The sequence below is a fragment of the Rutidosis leptorrhynchoides genome, chromosome 1 (assembly GCF_046630445.1).
Source record: "Rutidosis leptorrhynchoides isolate AG116_Rl617_1_P2 chromosome 1, CSIRO_AGI_Rlap_v1, whole genome shotgun sequence".
NCBI classification, from domain to species: domain Eukaryota; kingdom Viridiplantae; phylum Streptophyta; class Magnoliopsida; order Asterales; family Asteraceae; genus Rutidosis; species Rutidosis leptorrhynchoides.
Window position 1 is genome coordinate 661,752,626 of NC_092333.1, and position 17,750 is coordinate 661,770,375.

Here is a 17,750-nt window from a genome sequence, read left to right on the forward strand (position 1 = left end):
TTTTAGTAAATATAAATATTGTTATAGAATAATAATAATTATTATTACAAAATAATACAACTTTTACTTATTATTATTATGATCAATATTATTTTATCAAATAAATAGGGGATACAAAGATATTTTTCACCACGCTTAATATAATTACATTAATAATACTTACCACTATAGTTTTACGATATTAAGTGAACTTTATAAATTTTACTACTTAAGATATATAAAAGTATATATTATATATAAACGTTAATATAAATTTTTATTAATAAATGACTTTTATTATTATAAAATCTAATAAATATATTTAAATATATAAAACAACTATAGTTAAGTTATATAATAAACACGTATAAATTTTAGAAGTCATTTTGGGTCAAGTTGACTTTTGTTGACTTTTGCATATTAGTCTCGAGCATTAGGATTGTGGTACACTATGACTTGACCAAAAATTGTTACACAAATATTGACCAACATATAAATATATATAATTAATATAGGTTCGTGAATCCGAGGCCAACCTTGCACTTGTTAAATGACGTTATATGTATTTTTACTACGAAATACAGTATGGTGAGTTTCATTTGCTCCCTTTTTATATATATTTTTGGGCTGAGAATACATGCGCTGATTTATAAATGTTTTACGAAATAGGCACAAGTACTAAAACTAATTCTATGTGGGTTTAAACCAGAAATATACCCTTAGCTTGGTAACATTAAACTACTTGTCTATGTACGGTAGGCGCGAATCCTAAAGATAGATCTATTGGGCCTGACAAACCCCATCCTGACTATGGGATGCTTTAGTACTTCGAGGTTATATTAAACACACCTGATCTGGTGTACTTCAGAGGGTAAAACATGAACGTTAAGGCTTGTTACCGGGTGCCTACAACTTATAGAATACTTTTATACACTTGCGAGTGTACATATATTTATAAACGAAAATCTTGTGGTCTATTAATATATTGAAATGATTGTTATGATAAACCTATGAACTCACCAACCTTTTGGTTGACACTTTAAAGCATGTTTATTCTCAGGTATTAAAAAAATCTTCCGCTGTGCATTAGCTCATTTTAAGGATATTACTTGGAGTCATTCATGGCATATTTTGAAAGACGTTGCATTCGAGTCATTGAGTTCATCAAGATTATTATTATGTCAATTATAGTTGGATGTATTATCAAATGGTGTGCATGCTGTCAACTTTCGTTGTAAAGAAAGTTTGTCTTTTAAAAACGAATGCAATGTTTGTAAAATGTATCATATAGAGGTCAAATACCTCGCGATGTAATCAACTATTGTGAATCGTTTATAATATATATGAACGGGTCCTTTCAGAGTGCATGAGCTCATGCAAGTGCATGAGATTTGCACTAAAATCCCATGCACTCGCATGGGCATCAGAATCAGGAATTATGCCTATAAAAGGCCAGTTTCTGCTCGATTTGTTTTACATAAATATCTTCTACTCTCTCTGTATTATTGTTTATATTTTTATTATTATTATTATTATTATTATTATTATTAAGATTATTATTATTTATTTTATTATTATTAGTATTATTATTATTATTATTATTATTATTATTATTATTATTATTATTATTATTAATTATATCACTTAAAATACTACAACGAGGTCATGAGCGTGTCACTTTCAAAATGGGTTTTCAAGCGGGATAGAGCTAAGGAAACTATGGGTTATTACTAAGGAAGTTATGGGTATTGTTCGAGGGTATTGTTCGCAAGTCAAACCTAGTATTTATTATCTTTGTTGCGTCTACGTACTTTCCTGCAATATTGAATCTCAATATTGATACGTGAGCATTCATATCTTATCTCTTGTATATTAATTGTGTATCCATGTCTAGTGCTCGAATATATATATTTATGCATGCTTGTATGCTAAATTTCTTCGTTAAACAGTTTATGATGAATCACAAATTAAATACATATATTACTGATAAAAGGTATATGATATGCAAGTTTTTGGAAAGCTGGCGAAAAATCAATAACTTTTCATTTAGAAATCGCGTAATTTCGATGAACGAATTAAAAGATATGGACAACTGAATTATGATTAATATTAATTGAAATTGCTTTTGAATCTGCAATTGATATTTAAACAACTTGTTTGTAAGATTGATAATTTGGACTTATGAATATTACCAACCGAGTAAATGAATTCTTATATAAGGTACGTCTCGTTTTGTTGAACTATTGTCAAAATTGACTTTTTGAAACGACTTTGGATAACTTTTGTATGTCGATCTTGAGCATTAGGATTGTGATACACTATAACCCAACCTAGTTTATTAGACATGTATTGACCAACATATGTTCTCTAGGTTGGGATCTATGATTAATTTTGCATTCCGAGTTTCGGTCACTTTTTGGTGAATGACCTTATGTGCTGCTAAGGTGAGTTTTATTTTCTCCCTTTTTAATTGCTTTTGCAAACTATATTTTTGGGCTGAGAATACATGCACTTTATTTTAAACGCAATGGATACAAGTACATACTAAATTCTACGCTGAGTTTGAACCAAAAATCCCTTAGCTTTGGTAACTAGTAACTGACGGTTATAAGAACTGGTGGGCGCGAATAGAGGTATATGGATCCATAGGGCTTGATATCCCCGTCCGAGCTAGAGCACTAGCCTTTTAACGGACGTATGCTATTTGAGAAGCGTACACATTGGTTTGCGTGTATTATTAAGATGATTATACAAAGGGTATAAATTATATATACATTAAGTTTAGTTACCAGGGTGCTCAATTTCGTAGAATATTTTGATAAACGTTTCTGGATAAAACAACTGAAATCTTGTGATCCACCTTTATATACAGATTATGCGCAACATTAAAACTATGAACTTACCAACCTTTGTGTTGACACTTTTAAACATGTTTATTCTCAGGTTCCTAGAAGTCTTCCGTTGTTTGCTTATACGTTATACAAGCTATGTGCATGGAGTCATACATGCTTTATTCAAGAAAACTTTGCATTCACAAAATCATCACCGTGTATCTTATTTTGACTGCTTTGTCAACGGATGTAGTATTGTAAACTATTATATACGGTAATTGTCTATACGTGGAAATTATCAGACGTTGAAAACCTTGGATTTATATATTCATTTATGGTGTGCCTTTTTAAAAGAATGCAATGCTTACAAAACGTATCATATAGAGGTCAAAACCTCACTATAAAATCAATGAATGATGTATTCGTCCAAAGGGATTTGGAAGGATCGTCACAGTTTATGGCTAGGGTTTTGTTTACTTGAGACTTGTATGACCCATTTGAGGGTTAAATGGGTGAGTTTGGGTTATATTGATGAAAGAAAAACCCTAATAGCTATAACCTAGGGTTTGGTCTTGTAGTTTGAGATTTGTAAGTGTTAATTGTGTTGTTAGGCACTAATACACTTGTTAAATGTTGAAAGATTTGTAAATGGGTTAAGTTTGACCAAATTTGTAAGTTTAAGTGTTAAAATGGGTCAAATAGGTAATGTTGACCTAGTTTGGGCAAGATGGGTATGCAAATACCCTAGATGGTGTTAGTTGTTGATATTGGACTATAATCACTAGCTTTTAGTGATTTATAATGGGTCTTGCCCATTAATGGGCGGTTTTGGTGTAAATGAGTCATTTAATGCAATCGGGTCATTAAATGCTCAAGTGTTCAATGTTGGTGTCTAGTCCAACTAGTTTGTGTATTGAAAGTGTACTTAATGTATTAGGTACTTTGCTTTGAAGCTTTCGGAAGTGCATAATCATCATCTTGGTGTTAAGGTGAGTGGGAAAAGTATACATGTACGTATATGATGTGTTTATGTGTATGAATGGATATGTGTCGTCCCAGTTAGTGATATATGTTGTTGTACACTAATGGATTTTATTAAAGGATATGTGTTGTCCGAGTTAGTGATATATGTTGTTGTATACTAATGGATTTTATTAAAGGATATGTGTTGTCCGAGTTAGTGATATATGTTGTTGTGCACTAATGGATTTTATTAAAGGATATGTGTTGTCCGAGTTAGTGATATATGTTGTTGTGCACTAATGTATTTTATTAAAGGATATGTGTTGTCCGAGTTAGTGATATATGTTGTTGTACACTAATGGATTTTATTAAAGGATATGTGTTGTCCGAGTTAGTGATATATGTTGTTGTACACTAATGGATTTTATTAAAGGATATGTGTTGTCCGAGTTAGTGATATATGTTGTTGTACACTAATGGATTTTATTAAAGGATATATGTTGTCCGAGTTAGTGATATATGTTGTTGTACACTAATAGATTTTATTAAAGGATAAGTGTTGTTCGAATTAGTGATATATGTTGTTGTACACTAATGGATTTTATGAAAGGATATGTGTTGTCCAAGTTAGTGATATATGTTGTTGTACACTAACGATTTTTATGAACGGATATGGGTTGTCCAAGGGTTAGTGATATATGTTGTTGTACACTAGCGGTTGTTATGAACACCGATGGGAAGTTCAAGTACCATCCCTTTGTATGATTGGTTAACCATGGTTGTGTGTTGTAGTGTAGCATATCATATTGTTCGCATTATATGCTATTGTCGTGCTAGCTTGTGTGGTCGAAAGTTTGTAGCATTACACTTGAGATTGGTATGCTAATTAAATTGCTAGGTTATATGCGGTATTGTGTAAGTGAATGCAAGTAGATAGATTATATATGCATATGTATAATTATTGCACTCACTAAGCGTTAGCTTACCCCTCTCGTTGTTTATCTTTTTAGGTGCAGGTGCGGACAAGGGGAAGGGGGTTGTTGGATACTAGTTCCCTATGTTGGATTCTCGTTGAAGCTTTTGGAGTCGACCTAGCGTTTTGGGTAGTTTAGCCCCAAACCATGCTCGGGTGTAGTTTGGATTAAGACTATCAATTTAATGGGTCGAACTTGTATTACGTTTGATTAATGGCCTTCGAGCCTTTTGTAAACATCAAAGTTGTTGTAAGCTTAAACGGGTTGTGTTGAATGGTTTAAACCTTTTGGATAGCGCGTAAATGTTTTAATTACTTTTAAAATAAAAAAAATTACTCGTGTTAAATACGGGTTGGGTTGTTTCAGAATGGAAAACGTACTTGATCTAGTACATTCGGATGTGTGTGGGCCTATGAAGACTAGGACACTTGGTGGATGTTCCTACTTTGTTACATTTATCGATGATCATTTTAGGAAGGTGTGGGTTTATACCTTAAAGTCAAAGGATCAAGTATTTGAAAAGTTTAAGGAATTTCATGCACTAGTTGAAAGGCAAACGGGGAAGAAGCTCAAGTGTATTCGGACTCATAATGGCGGTGAATACATTGGGAGATTTGATGCTTATTGTAAGGAAAATGGTATTCGGCATCAAAAGACTCCACCAAAGACACCTCAGTTGAATGGCTTAGCAGAGAGGATGAACAGAACTTTGGTTGAGAGAGTTAGATGTTTGCTTTCACATGCAGGGTTGTCCGATCCCTTTTGGGGTGAGGCTTTAAATACGGCAGTTCATATTATTAATCTAACCCCTTGTGTACCTTTGCGTTTTGATGTTCCTAACAGGGTTTGGAGCGGCAAAGATGTTTCTTACTGTCATTTACGAGTCTTTGGATGTAAAGCATTTGTTCATGTTCCCAAAGATGAAAGGTCAAAGCTTGATATGAAGACTAAGCCATGTGTATTCCTAGGTTATGGTGAAGATGATTTTGGGTACAGGTTATATGATCCAGTTCAGAAGAAACTCGTACGAAGCCGAGATGTTGTGTTTACAGAAGATCAGATGTTAAAAGATATTGATAAGACAGATTCAGTTCCTCAACCTAGTGCTGATCTTGTTGATTTGGATCCAGTTACTCCACAACATGTTGGAGATAATGTTCATAATGATGAACATGGTACTGATGATGATTATGCTCCGGAGCAGGTAGAGATTCTAGTACCAGATGTGCCCCCATTTGTCCCACTTAGGCGGTCTACCCGAGACCGTCATCCTTCTGTTAGATATTCTGCTGATGAATATGTATTACTCACTGATGGGGGAGAGCCAGAGTGTTATGCAGAAGCTATGAAAGATGAGCATAAGAAAGAGTGAAGTGAAGCCATGCAAAATGAGATGAATTCCTTACATGAGAACAATACTTATGAGTTGGTGAAGTTACCTAAAGGCAAGAGAGCTTTGAGAAACAAATGGGTGTTCAAAGTGAAGACAGATGAGCTTACTTCACAACCAAGGTACAAAGCTAGGTTAGTTGTTAAAGGATTCAGCCAGAAAAAGGGTATTGATTTTGATGAGATTTTCTCACCGGTCGTGAAGATGGGATCTATTCGAGTGGTTCTTGGGTTAGCTGCTAGTCTTGATCTTGAGGTTGAACAGATGGATGTCAAGACTGCTTTTCTTCATGGTGATTTGGATAAGGAAATCTACATGATGCAACCTGAAGGTTTTCGGGTTAAGAGTAAAGAAAATTATGTTTGTAGACTTCAGAAAAGTCTATATGGGTTGAAGCAAGCACCGAGACAGTGGTATAAGAAGTTTGAGTCGGTTATAGGAAAGCAAGGCTATCGAAAGACAACTTCAGATCATTATGTTTTCTTTCAGAGGTTTGGTGATGATGATTTCATCATATTGTTGTTATACGTTGATGATATGTTGATTGTTGGTAAAAATATTAAAAGAATTGCGCAGTTGAAGCGATAATTGAGCAAGTCTTTTGCTATGAAAGACTTGGGGCCAGCAAAACAGATTCTTGGCATTCGGATTTCTAGAGATAGAGGTGCAAAGACGTTACATATATCACAAGAGCAATACATTGAAAAGGTGCTTAGTAGGTTCAACATGGAGAATGCTAAAGTTGTTAGTTCCCCTCTTGCTACCAACTTTAAGCTAACAGATAGAGATTGCCCTTCTTCAAAGGAGGATGTTGAGGAAATAGATAAAGTTCCATATGCTTCGGCGGTTGGTAGCTTGATGTATGCTATGGTGTGTACTAGGCCTGATATAGCTCATGCAGTAGGCGTTGTTAGTCGGTTTGTGTCAAATCCGGGTAAGAAGCATTGGGAAGCAGTTAAATGGATTATGAGATACTTACGAGGTACTTCAAAGTTAGGTATTACATTCGGAAATGGAGAGCCGGTGCTTGTTGGTTATACAGACTCAGATATGGCAGGAAACAAAGATAACATGAAATCCACTTCTGGATATTTGATGACTTTCGCAGGGGGAGCAGTTTCATGGCAATCAAGGTTACAAAAGTGTGTTGCATTGTCTACGACCGAGGCTGAATATATGGCAGCAACAGAAGCGTGCAAAGAACTATTGTGGATGAAAAGATTTCTACAAGACCTTGGGTTTAAGCAATCACGATATGTGGTTCTTTGTGATAATGAGAGTGCGATTCATTTGGTTAGAAATTCTATGTATCATAAGCGGACAAAACATATAGATGTGCGGTATCATTGGATTAGAGAACGTCTTGAAGATGGTTCGTTTGAACTTGATAAAGTTCATACCGATGATAATGGTTCCGACATGTTCACAAAGGCTTTAGCAAGTGAGAAGCTTAAGGTATGTTGCTCGATCGCCGGGATGGCGATCCCTTCCTCGTAATTGGAAAGGGGGAGATTTGTTGGATTTTTATTTGGTTTCCAAAATGAGGAAGTTATAGCCCAATGTCCAAAGCCCAACAAAATAGGCCCAAGATGCTAGTTGACTTAGTCAATCATTCTAGGATATTTTAAACTTCAAGTGTGCAGCTATTTTGGATATACGAGAGATCAGAGAGATCAAGAAAAAGAGTGAGATATTCAATTCCCATTTTTGAAAATAGCAGGTCAGAACAGAGACGATCCCCGGAGATCTAACCGTTGGATCTTCATCAAATTTGGGCTGTGTCTTCCTGACATCAGTGCCAATGTTTTCAACTGTTGAATTCGTCTAAAGAGGTCAGTAGCTCGAGTTATAGCTTCTGGATCAGACTGCAGTTTTTGGGTGAAATCATTCCTCTTTTGTCTTTAATTGTTTCATATACTTGTTGATTGTTGTAGTTCAAGAGTATGATAATGTTGTATACCTCTAGTTGATCTAGAGAAGGATTGTTGTATTGCTCTCTTGTTGATGATAGTGAAATTTAAGTGGCTTACGAGTCCCGTGGTTTTTACTCTCGGTTTTGAGAGGTTTTCCACGTAAAAAGTCTCGTGTGTATTGTTTGTGCTTGATTATTCGTTATTAGTTGATTTGCTACTGAATTGGGACAGATTTGGGTTGGATTTGATATAGCTTATTTGTTAGCATCCTCACGGTTTCATACGGGTCGGGAAATGTTTGTCAAACGGATGTTTGTTTCCGTTTTGTAGATTGCCCGTTGTGACTATTTTCCCATCACATGGCTACATATTTGGACCTATTAACATGTACAACTTCACATGAAATTCAGTTACACTAAAGTACTTTTTTGATGTTCACATGTGATCATCGATATATTTATATATACTCACGGATAACATACAAAACTAATGCATTAACTTTACTATCTATTGCAGAAGTGCTTTTAAGTATACGTATTTGAAATATAATATTTTTTGAAAGGCCAAGTCACCCACACCCACCCGATCATTTTTCACGTATGCACCCAATCCATCAATCTATATAGACATGTGGATCAAGCCGACGTCCTGAATGTGGATCGGTAAAACCTCATGGAAACTCTTTTATGACACGTGGATCGAACTCCCGACCTCAACCCCCCTAATACTCAAGGTATTAAGATGTACGACTCGGCCACGAAGGCGAGTACTATTTGAATGGTTATCGGCAAATTAGGCGTGTTGTCCCCTTGTGGGGTGGAGTGCTTAGTGCTAACGCATGCGTGTTGATAAAGTGAGAAATTAATGAGGTGACGTGAGAGGTGATGTGTTAATATATGATTAACAGTTCGTGCTAGATGTGTGTTATGCCTAACACGTCTGCGTTGTAAATGGTTTGAGGGGAATCGTGATTGACTAATGATGGAGATTATTATCGTTTATTATCGTTTCCTTGATTGTAGCACAAAAATGTTGATAATATTTTATTGATAAATCAACGTCTTTAAATTTTAAGTTTACTAAATCGTTGCCAAATTCCGAAATTGATAAATATTGAGTATATTTAAACTCAATTAACTAGTAGATAAGTGTATGATAGTCCAATAAAGCCACAGTTATACAATCAGCACATCTCAGCACTAGCATATAACATAAAGATGATAACATGATTAACGACCACGCCCGCGTCCACGGCCCCGTCCTCGACCCCTTCCACGGCCCACAGCTCGGCCTGCATCATATTTGGAAATTCAAGCCATTAACATACAAGTTAGAATACAAGTGCTATTGCTGTAGTTAAAGGTAAAGGTGCCAATTCCAACCCATCTAGTCATTACAGAATTATGGGTTACATTTAGAGTTAGGGCAACGGACAATTGAGTTACGGTAAAAATTATACTAGAAGGAAAACTGTAATCCAAAAATGAAACCTCAAATGCTAGTCTATTTTAAAAATTAAGGGTAAACTGTAACTATAATTATTTGATTGAAGGGTGTGTTTATGGGTTCAACAGGACCCACAATGAGAGGTACTATATATTTTCTAACTCGAGCAACTATAACATGTATAAGAGATAAACTTGGATAAAAAAAAAAAAAAAGAAGGCTACCTGCAGTTGGTTTCTTGGGCTTGACTCTAGGTGTCTCTTCGACTAGCAAGGTCTCGAGATTCAAGCTGTCGGGAAGTATATAATAACGAATATTATTGCCTCTTACGCTCAAATGATCAAGAGTTGCAGGATTTTTCCCTTTCAGTGTCAACTTCACAGTTTTCAAGTGTGTATTCATGCTAATATCAACACCTGCAATAGTAAACAGTCACAAGACACTTATTATAGAACTTAAAGGATCACATTGTATTGTTATTGTATTGTAATCGTGTGTGTAGTTGTATTGATTGTGTGTCTTAGAATGAGGATTACATGGGTATATAAATAGATATTACATGTGTCGTATACTATGCTAAATGCACTATATACTGCACCATTACCACTATCATCGTATACTGCCTCTGTAAGGGCAGATAAGGCCTATTTTACTAATATAATCTAATACTCATCAATGCTTATATCAACTTGTGAATAGATTTCAGCCCAATTACTTTTTAACTTTTTATTCCTCCTATCGAATCTCCCTTTTGCTTAAGATTAGAGGCGTACCCTACTGAATAACTTAAATGTTACTTGTTCTGTGATACTACCAAATGGCTACAGATTCTAGCCTACATATATGAGTAACAAAAGGAAAACTATGGCATAGATTAACTCCTCGTTGCTAAAAAGTATTTTCAAAGGGTTTCAAATTTTCAATTTACGATGAACCTTCAGGTATTTTTGATAGAATAGTTGAAAGATTAAACCAGTTCCAGATAAAATATACAACTAAACAAGCCAAGTAAGCAAGATTACCAAAACATTACCATATAGCCTATAAGTAAAGTTTTAATTGTACACACAAATACACTAAAATAATAACTAAAAACAGAACGACCACAGTGTGTACCCGGCAAGGACTTCTAATTAATGACACTAAAATTAATAATCGGGATTAATCGATTAAAGAAAGTGGCCATATCAAACTGTTTGGCCAGCAAGACATTTCAATATGTTTTGACAGTCAAAGTCACTAGGGTCAACATCCACCCACAAAAAAAGCGTTAACTCATAGTCAATATTCGGTTTTTGGTTATAAACTACCGGCATTCTTATTCTTATATCAATGAAAAAGGGATGAATATAATATTTAAAATTAATGATTATAACCAAAAAAATACTATTTGAGTGATAACGAATACAGGTGATGCTTGGCAATATCACTTATCCAAAATCGATGATTCTTTTCTTACAGTCCAATGATTTACATTTGCCTGTTTGTACAAAAAATGAGTTATTTGCAGCAATAAACCGAACCTCATAAATTTAGATACCAAATAACTCTATCTACGAGATAATGAGACAAAACACATCTACAAAAGATCAAACGACAACTCCATCAGTACAATTCCAAATTGGACTTTTTTCTTTCCAATGTAAAGAAGAGCCACAAAAACATGCAATAAGCAAAGTTCAGATTCTTCTAAAAGTGTGCCTACTCGTCTCAAAGGTATTGCAAAGAATTATACTTGTACGAATTAAACAACTATTCCCGCACACAGATACAGCTGAATTTAGTGCCTAGTCACTAATGAAAAGAAATAAAAAGCTTAAATGTGCTATAAACTTTATCATAATTCACAAAGTTACAAAACAAATGATACATACACGATATGCATAAAGAGCAGTATACGGTTTTGCAAAACCCTAGTTACTCAACAGATGAATAATTAATTTCAAACTAGCATTTAAAAAACAATATAAGAGCTACCTGTGATGGTTCCATGTACAACTATAATTAATTTCAAACTAGCATTTAAAAAACAATATAAGAGCTACCTGTGATGGTTCCATGTACAACTGTTCCGTTTTTGAGCTCAATCGAGACTGTTTCGTTGTTCAACTTCATCAAAAACCTAATTATTATATTTACACGAAAATAGGGGAAAACGTCATCAAACTAATTTTACAAAACCAATTAAGCAATATATTAAAGAGAATAAACCAATAATTGTTCACTAATAAGTAAACAGACCTGACAAGCTTCATTGTTGCGAATCGCAATGGAGATAAAGCCTTAGCTTAGTAGCTAGGGTTCCAAAAAAATACCAGTTTCTTTGTAAAGCGGGAGATCTAAAAGTAAACACAGTTATGTTTGTTCGAATGAGCTTATGGGCCTGTTTTTACACTACCTAATGGGCTTTATTTGGGTTGTTATTAAATTATAAATATAATCAAGACTTAATTACATAAATGGCCACTGTGGTTTGTCAAATCTTGCAATTTTAGTCACTATGATTTTTTTCTTGCAAGTATAGTCACCGGGCTTTCAAAATCTTGCAAGTTTAGTCACTGGCGTTTCAAAATCTTGCAAGTTTAGTCACTCCGTATAACATGCGTTAAATTTTTCTGTTAAATGTCAGTCACGTGTCAAACATGTGAGGGCATTTTAGATATTATACCACTTTCTTTGTCACTTTCCCCTTTCCCTTCATCTTTAAAACCCTAGTGTTTCATACCCTGTTACTCATATTCATTATTCATTCATTAATAATTAATAATTATTATTAAACAAGAACAAAATATAAATTAAATAAACTCAAATCTAAAAACAAATAAAATCAAACATAAATCATAATAATTTCTATTAATAGCTCAAGCACCATTGGTCGGCATTTAGCAAAAATCAAACCCTAGTAAAAATCATGGTTTCTGGGTGATCTATTGCCTTTGCTTTCGTTTATAAAACGTGACCTCAAACATCAGCAGCCATCACCGACGAATTTACCATCGACATCATCAAACATGAGCAGCCATCACCACCGGGAGCGTCGGATATCAGATCTAAACATCAAGCCACCATCCCCGTCAATGAAACCTTAACCATTTCAGATCTAAACCTTCGTCATGTTGATTCTGAGATCTAAAACCCATCGATTTATGACTTATTATTCGTTCAATCACAATCGAGGGTTTCCAGCGAGGATGAAGGCTTTTAAATTGTTTGTGGTAGTTTATTCTCTCCCAACCTAAAAATAACTCTCCATCAGAATAAAAAAATCGAAACGATGAAGGTATTGAAGTTTGATGAACCCATTTCAATTAAGGTGTGGATCTGAACTTAAATCTTGAATTTAATGGTGGTTAAGTATAAGTTTGAATTTAGTATTTGAGTTTGTGTGTAGTGTTTTTTTTTTTAGTTTGAATCGGATGAAGGTGTTTGATACAGATCTGAGGTTGACATCATACATACTAATTAAAGGGATGAAAATAAATAATTGAAAGAGCATATTTTTATGTAAATTGTTGTTTTCGAGTTTCTTACCTGTGCACCATCATCACCATTTATGGTTAAAGATTTTTGATGTTTGTGATATAGATGAATGATTTTAATGTTACGATTTTATTGAATATTAAGGTTTTAAGTTTGTGAAGAATAATAATTAGAGTTCTTATATTTTGTTAGAAGCAGATGAAAATGAAAGATGAATTAGCTTAAAGAGAAGGAAAGATGAATAGCTTAATGGTTTGAATTCAGATATTGATTTTTTTGAAAAATTAGTATAAGGCTGGAAATATGGTCTGTATTGACGAAAATACCCTCATGTGATCAGCACATGATGTGTTCTAACGGAGCAATCAAATGTCTGTGAGACTCGGTGACTAAATTTGTAATTTTTAAAAACTACGGTGACTAAACTTGCAAAAAAAAAACTATAATGACTAAACTTGCAATATTTGACAACCCACAGTGACCATTCGTGTAATTATGTCTATAATCATATGTTTTTTACTATTCACGCTAATTTTTTATTCTAAAAGGGTACTATGATCTGCTGCTCCCCATAGTACTCCAGAAACTTCTGGCTATTGATAGCCCGGCGATTGTTAGCGCCAACATCAACACAATCGGGTCCATCGTCCTGTCTCCATCACCGTCTCCATCGCCATCGCCATCACCATCACCGTCTCTATCGCCATCACCGTCGTCATAACCACCGTCATGTTCTCCGCCTGTAACCATCTCCGTCGCAACAACCGTCATCGTCGAACTAATAGGTAAAAGTTTGCTTCCTTTTTTATTTACGTATCTAAATTAGGGTTCTCTGTAGCGTTTACAAAAAAAATTAGTTCCGCTTTGTTCACGTTGATACCCTCTGATATGAGCTAATATTAGGGATGCTTTTTATAGTGCACATATTTGTGATGCTCTTTATCTTCTAGATGCGAGAACACTATTTTTTCTTGATCATCATCTTTTGGGCAAATTCCATTACTAATATTCTTGATCTTTATATGATTTGTGGTATCTAAAATGTCGTATGCATTTGTTATTGTTTGACTTAAAAGTTAGTTTCGTGAGATTTATTGTTCAATGTAAGCATGCTTTTATAAACTCTTTGTTGTTAATATTCTTGAGCTAAATCGCACCTACAAAAGGCAAAAAAAAAAAAAAAAAAAAAAAAAGTTGCTTCTGAACAATCGATATCTGAGGATATTGTCTCACAATTTCTGTTCATGGAATCGAGTTCCGTATCTGCTTGACAAGTTTCTATTAGGAATTCTATGTTACGTCGTTAATCTGATTATGGGTTGTCAAGTAATGTCGCTGCTGTTATGACTGGCAAGTTACTTGGTTTTTTTGGTTTCATTATAGTTGTTGTATGTTTGATTTGTCTATGTATGTCTATTTAGGTATCATTTGTTTGAATATGCAGGAGGTTCGCATCTTTTTGGTGATGGTGATGATAATTTGACATCTTCTATTAATGTTTTGCAACCGTCTGATGTTACTTATTCTATATATTTTTACTCAAAACAACGATTTCTATCGCTTCAGTCGGCTGCTAAGTTTGCGGAATTATGGTAATGATTTGTTTTAGTAATGTGTTTCTTAATTATTGTTTCTGTTTGTTGTTGAGTTTTCAGGTACTAGTTTTGTTTGTCAATCGTAATAACCAAGTGTGTCTTCTATGTATTGTGACCTTGGTGATTACAAAGGTTAAGCAAAGTAGCAAAGAGGAAGAGACTAAACGATACAGGTGCAATTTACAACATCCCATCAACACAGAACTTTCCGAAAAAGAGGTGTCGATCATCAATCATCAAATACATTAATAACATTAACTGCCATTATAACACATGTATAATACCTAGACTGACCATTTCACATGGCAGGTTATAATTCAAAACATACAGTAGGCCACGGTTTTGTGGAATTACTACTAGGTAACAAAAGTAACGAAAATATCATCAACTTACTACTACAAGTTCGTTTTATTGAAGGTAATTCTCGAATGCTTTTGTCGTAAACAACGTCCAACCTTTGTAAACAGACCTGTGTGAAAAATGTGCCACTTTCTTTCTCATTATAAGGTGATTAAAATATTGTATAGTGTTTAGTTTTATATATTTTTTATACACTAAGTAACTATTTAACAATGATATTTAAGGGTCATAATCAAGAGGAAAGCACTTTTTTGGGTGGAAGGGGGAAGCAAATTTTTTTTTTCTTCGTTTTTTGAAAAAACTTTGTTCACGAATATTATAGATTAGATGAAAGTATGAACATTTAAAAAAGACACTTTGTGATGAATGTCATTATTTTGGCGGGAAAATGCTCGAATAAAAAATTATAACATTCAATGCATTGAATGTTTTGCTGTTGAGTTTATTTGCATCGTTTTGTTTTCATCTTGTGTGAAGTGTTTTTTTTCGAATTTAGCCCGATTTAGAGTTTAGGGTTTAGGGTTTAGGATCTAAACCCTAATTTCTAAACCCTAAACCCTAATTTCTAAACCCAAAACTCTAATTTCTAAACCCTAATAGCTAAACTCTAATTTATAACCCCCTAATTTCTAAACCCTAATTTCTAACTCCTTAAAAAAACTCAGCAGCAAAATATTTTCATCTAATCTATAATGTTCCTGAACAAAGTTTTTTCAAAAAACGAAAAAAAATTACTTCCCCCCACTTTCCCCCAAAAAAGTGCTTCCCTCTTGATTAAACTTTATATGTTTATATGTTTGTTTACCTATCTTTAAACTTTTCTCTTATGTTTTTTCCCCATGTTATTTATATTTCATCATAATACATAGTTGAAACTGTTCTTTGTTTTCACTTTTTAGTTTCCGCCATTCTTATGGAAAAAAATGATGTGCTAAACCTTACGGTTGGTTAATTGATAACTTGCACAACATGGAGGCCATAAGATGTGTAACATACTATTTTAACGCCTGACTTTGATTTTTGAATTACGCAACGCATAAAAGAGTTATTCGAGTTGATGAAAGAAGAGTATATTGCCCATGTATTATTATCTTAAACTTCTGCTATTCTCTCCGGCACAAACATAGGCTACTTTATATGTTTTAATTGATATATTATTATTGTTTTACACAGTTATACATTTTGTGGCTGCCCCTACTGCTGCTAACCCGCTGCTGAGTGATACTGCTGGTAAATCCTATTTTTGCTGATATTCAGTCAAACGTTTAAATGGCCGGCCGCCGCAACGCGCGGCTGACCATATGCTTGTTTATATTCATTTATATTAAGGGATCCCTAGGGGTGTTTACTTTTTTATTCATTAATCTCTATATTTTTTTAATTGCGATATCGACATCGAATCTCATTTGTCACCCACACACGTGTTAGGAGGAAATCAAATTCACGACGATGTTAGCAGTACCATCGAAGGGTGGGAAACCCCTCAGAGAACTTCCCAAATCGCATTAAATACTATATAGATATAATTGGCAAAATGGATAATAATTAGTCGTATGGAGTAAGTATTGAAAATAAAATGTTTACTTTTGAGCTGAATGATCGGTCTGAATAAGTGTGACGCCCCGTACTAAATCATCATGTACGGACCATCAACAACAGGATCATTACAAGGTTAAGTACTATATGTGTTTTCAAAAAGAGTTTGCATTCATAATTAAAAGTGATGTCAATCCAACATCGAAAGTTTTACATCCCAAAAGTATGCTTCACTAAGTAGAAGCAATAAATAAGTGTACGTGACCCCAAATGGTCGTTACAAGTCATAGTTCAAAAGTACTAAAGTTTGAATGCAAAGTAAAGTAGTTCATGCGTTGACAACTCTAAGCAGCGGGTGTCTACAGCACAACTAGTACACAGCGGAAGCAACCTCAAGCACCTGAGAAATACATGCTTAAAAATGTCAACACAAAAGTTGGTGAGCTATAGTTTAAGTATAACAGTAATGTAAGTAGGCCACGAGATTTCAGTGCTACAACGAGCGTTTCAAAAGTATGTAAAGTATATGTTAACCGTGGGCACTTGGTAACAAACTTAATGTTTATACCCCCTGAAAGTACACTTGGCAAGTGCGTATGTTTACGAAGTATTAAACACTCGTTAAATGCTAGCGCTACTAGCCCGAGTGGGGATGTCAAACCCTATGGATCCATATCTAAGATTCGCGTTCACGGTTCAAAAACCAATGATTAAACGTTACCGAGCTAAAGGGAATGTTTATGCCGTTGTATAACCCACACATATATAAAGTTTAAGTACTCGTGCCTAGTATGTAAAACATAAAATCCGCATGTATTCTCAGTTCCCAAAATAAGTTAAAGTAAAAAGGGAATGCTATAACTCACAATGATAATGTAGTCGTAAAGTCGGTTCGGAAAAGGTGTGCAAGTAATCGGTCCGAAGGTCCTCAACCTAAGTAAAATAGTACTAAGTCAGTAAATCGTCTTAATAGGTTTAAAAGTATGTAATTAAGGTCTTAAGGGTCATCATCATTCATCATTTAACAAAAGGTGTAAAGTAGGTTTCGTTCATGAAAGTAGTTTAAAACAAAGGCTGACTTCAGTCAGTCACCACGGCCTCTACCCTTACTGAATTAAGGTGAGACCAGTGGCCATGGCTCCGTATATCAGTCCTTTAAGTGTGGTAAAATTTACAGAAGCAAACTCGTCTTTGTTTGACCGTGGCGACGGTCTAAGTGCGAGTAGGTCAGAAATTTCTGCACAACGTTAAAAGGACATAGTGACGATCGGAGGGCCATAAAT

At 34.5% G+C, this 17,750-nt stretch overlaps 1 protein-coding gene across 1 annotated transcript; it reads right to left on the bottom strand.

Moving 5' to 3' along the window:
- Window positions 1–9,087: 9,087 nt before the first annotated feature.
- LOC139885867 (small nuclear ribonucleoprotein SmD1a-like) lies at window positions 9,088–11,859 on the bottom strand. The gene is made up of 4 exons (XM_071869622.1): window positions 11,738–11,859; window positions 11,542–11,618; window positions 9,721–9,912; window positions 9,088–9,341 (listed from the first exon to the last, which is right to left on the bottom strand). The coding sequence occupies exons 1-4, from the start codon at window positions 11,749–11,751 to the stop codon at window positions 9,280–9,282; spliced, it is 345 nt and encodes a 114-aa protein (XP_071725723.1). The 5' UTR covers window positions 11,752–11,859; the 3' UTR covers window positions 9,088–9,279.
- Window positions 11,860–17,750: the final 5,891 nt, after the last annotated feature.

Excerpts from the sequence above, each read along its gene's own strand:
- LOC139885867 (XM_071869622.1), bottom strand. Across the intron at positions 9,913-11,541 it reads TGTACATGGAACCATCACAG|GTGTTGATATTAGCATGAAT; the intron begins GTAGCTCTTATA and ends TTACTATTGCAG. Across the intron at positions 9,342-9,720 it reads GCCCAAGAAACCAACTGCAG|GCCGAGCTGTGGGCCGTGGA; the intron begins GTAGCCTTCTTT and ends AATATGATGCAG.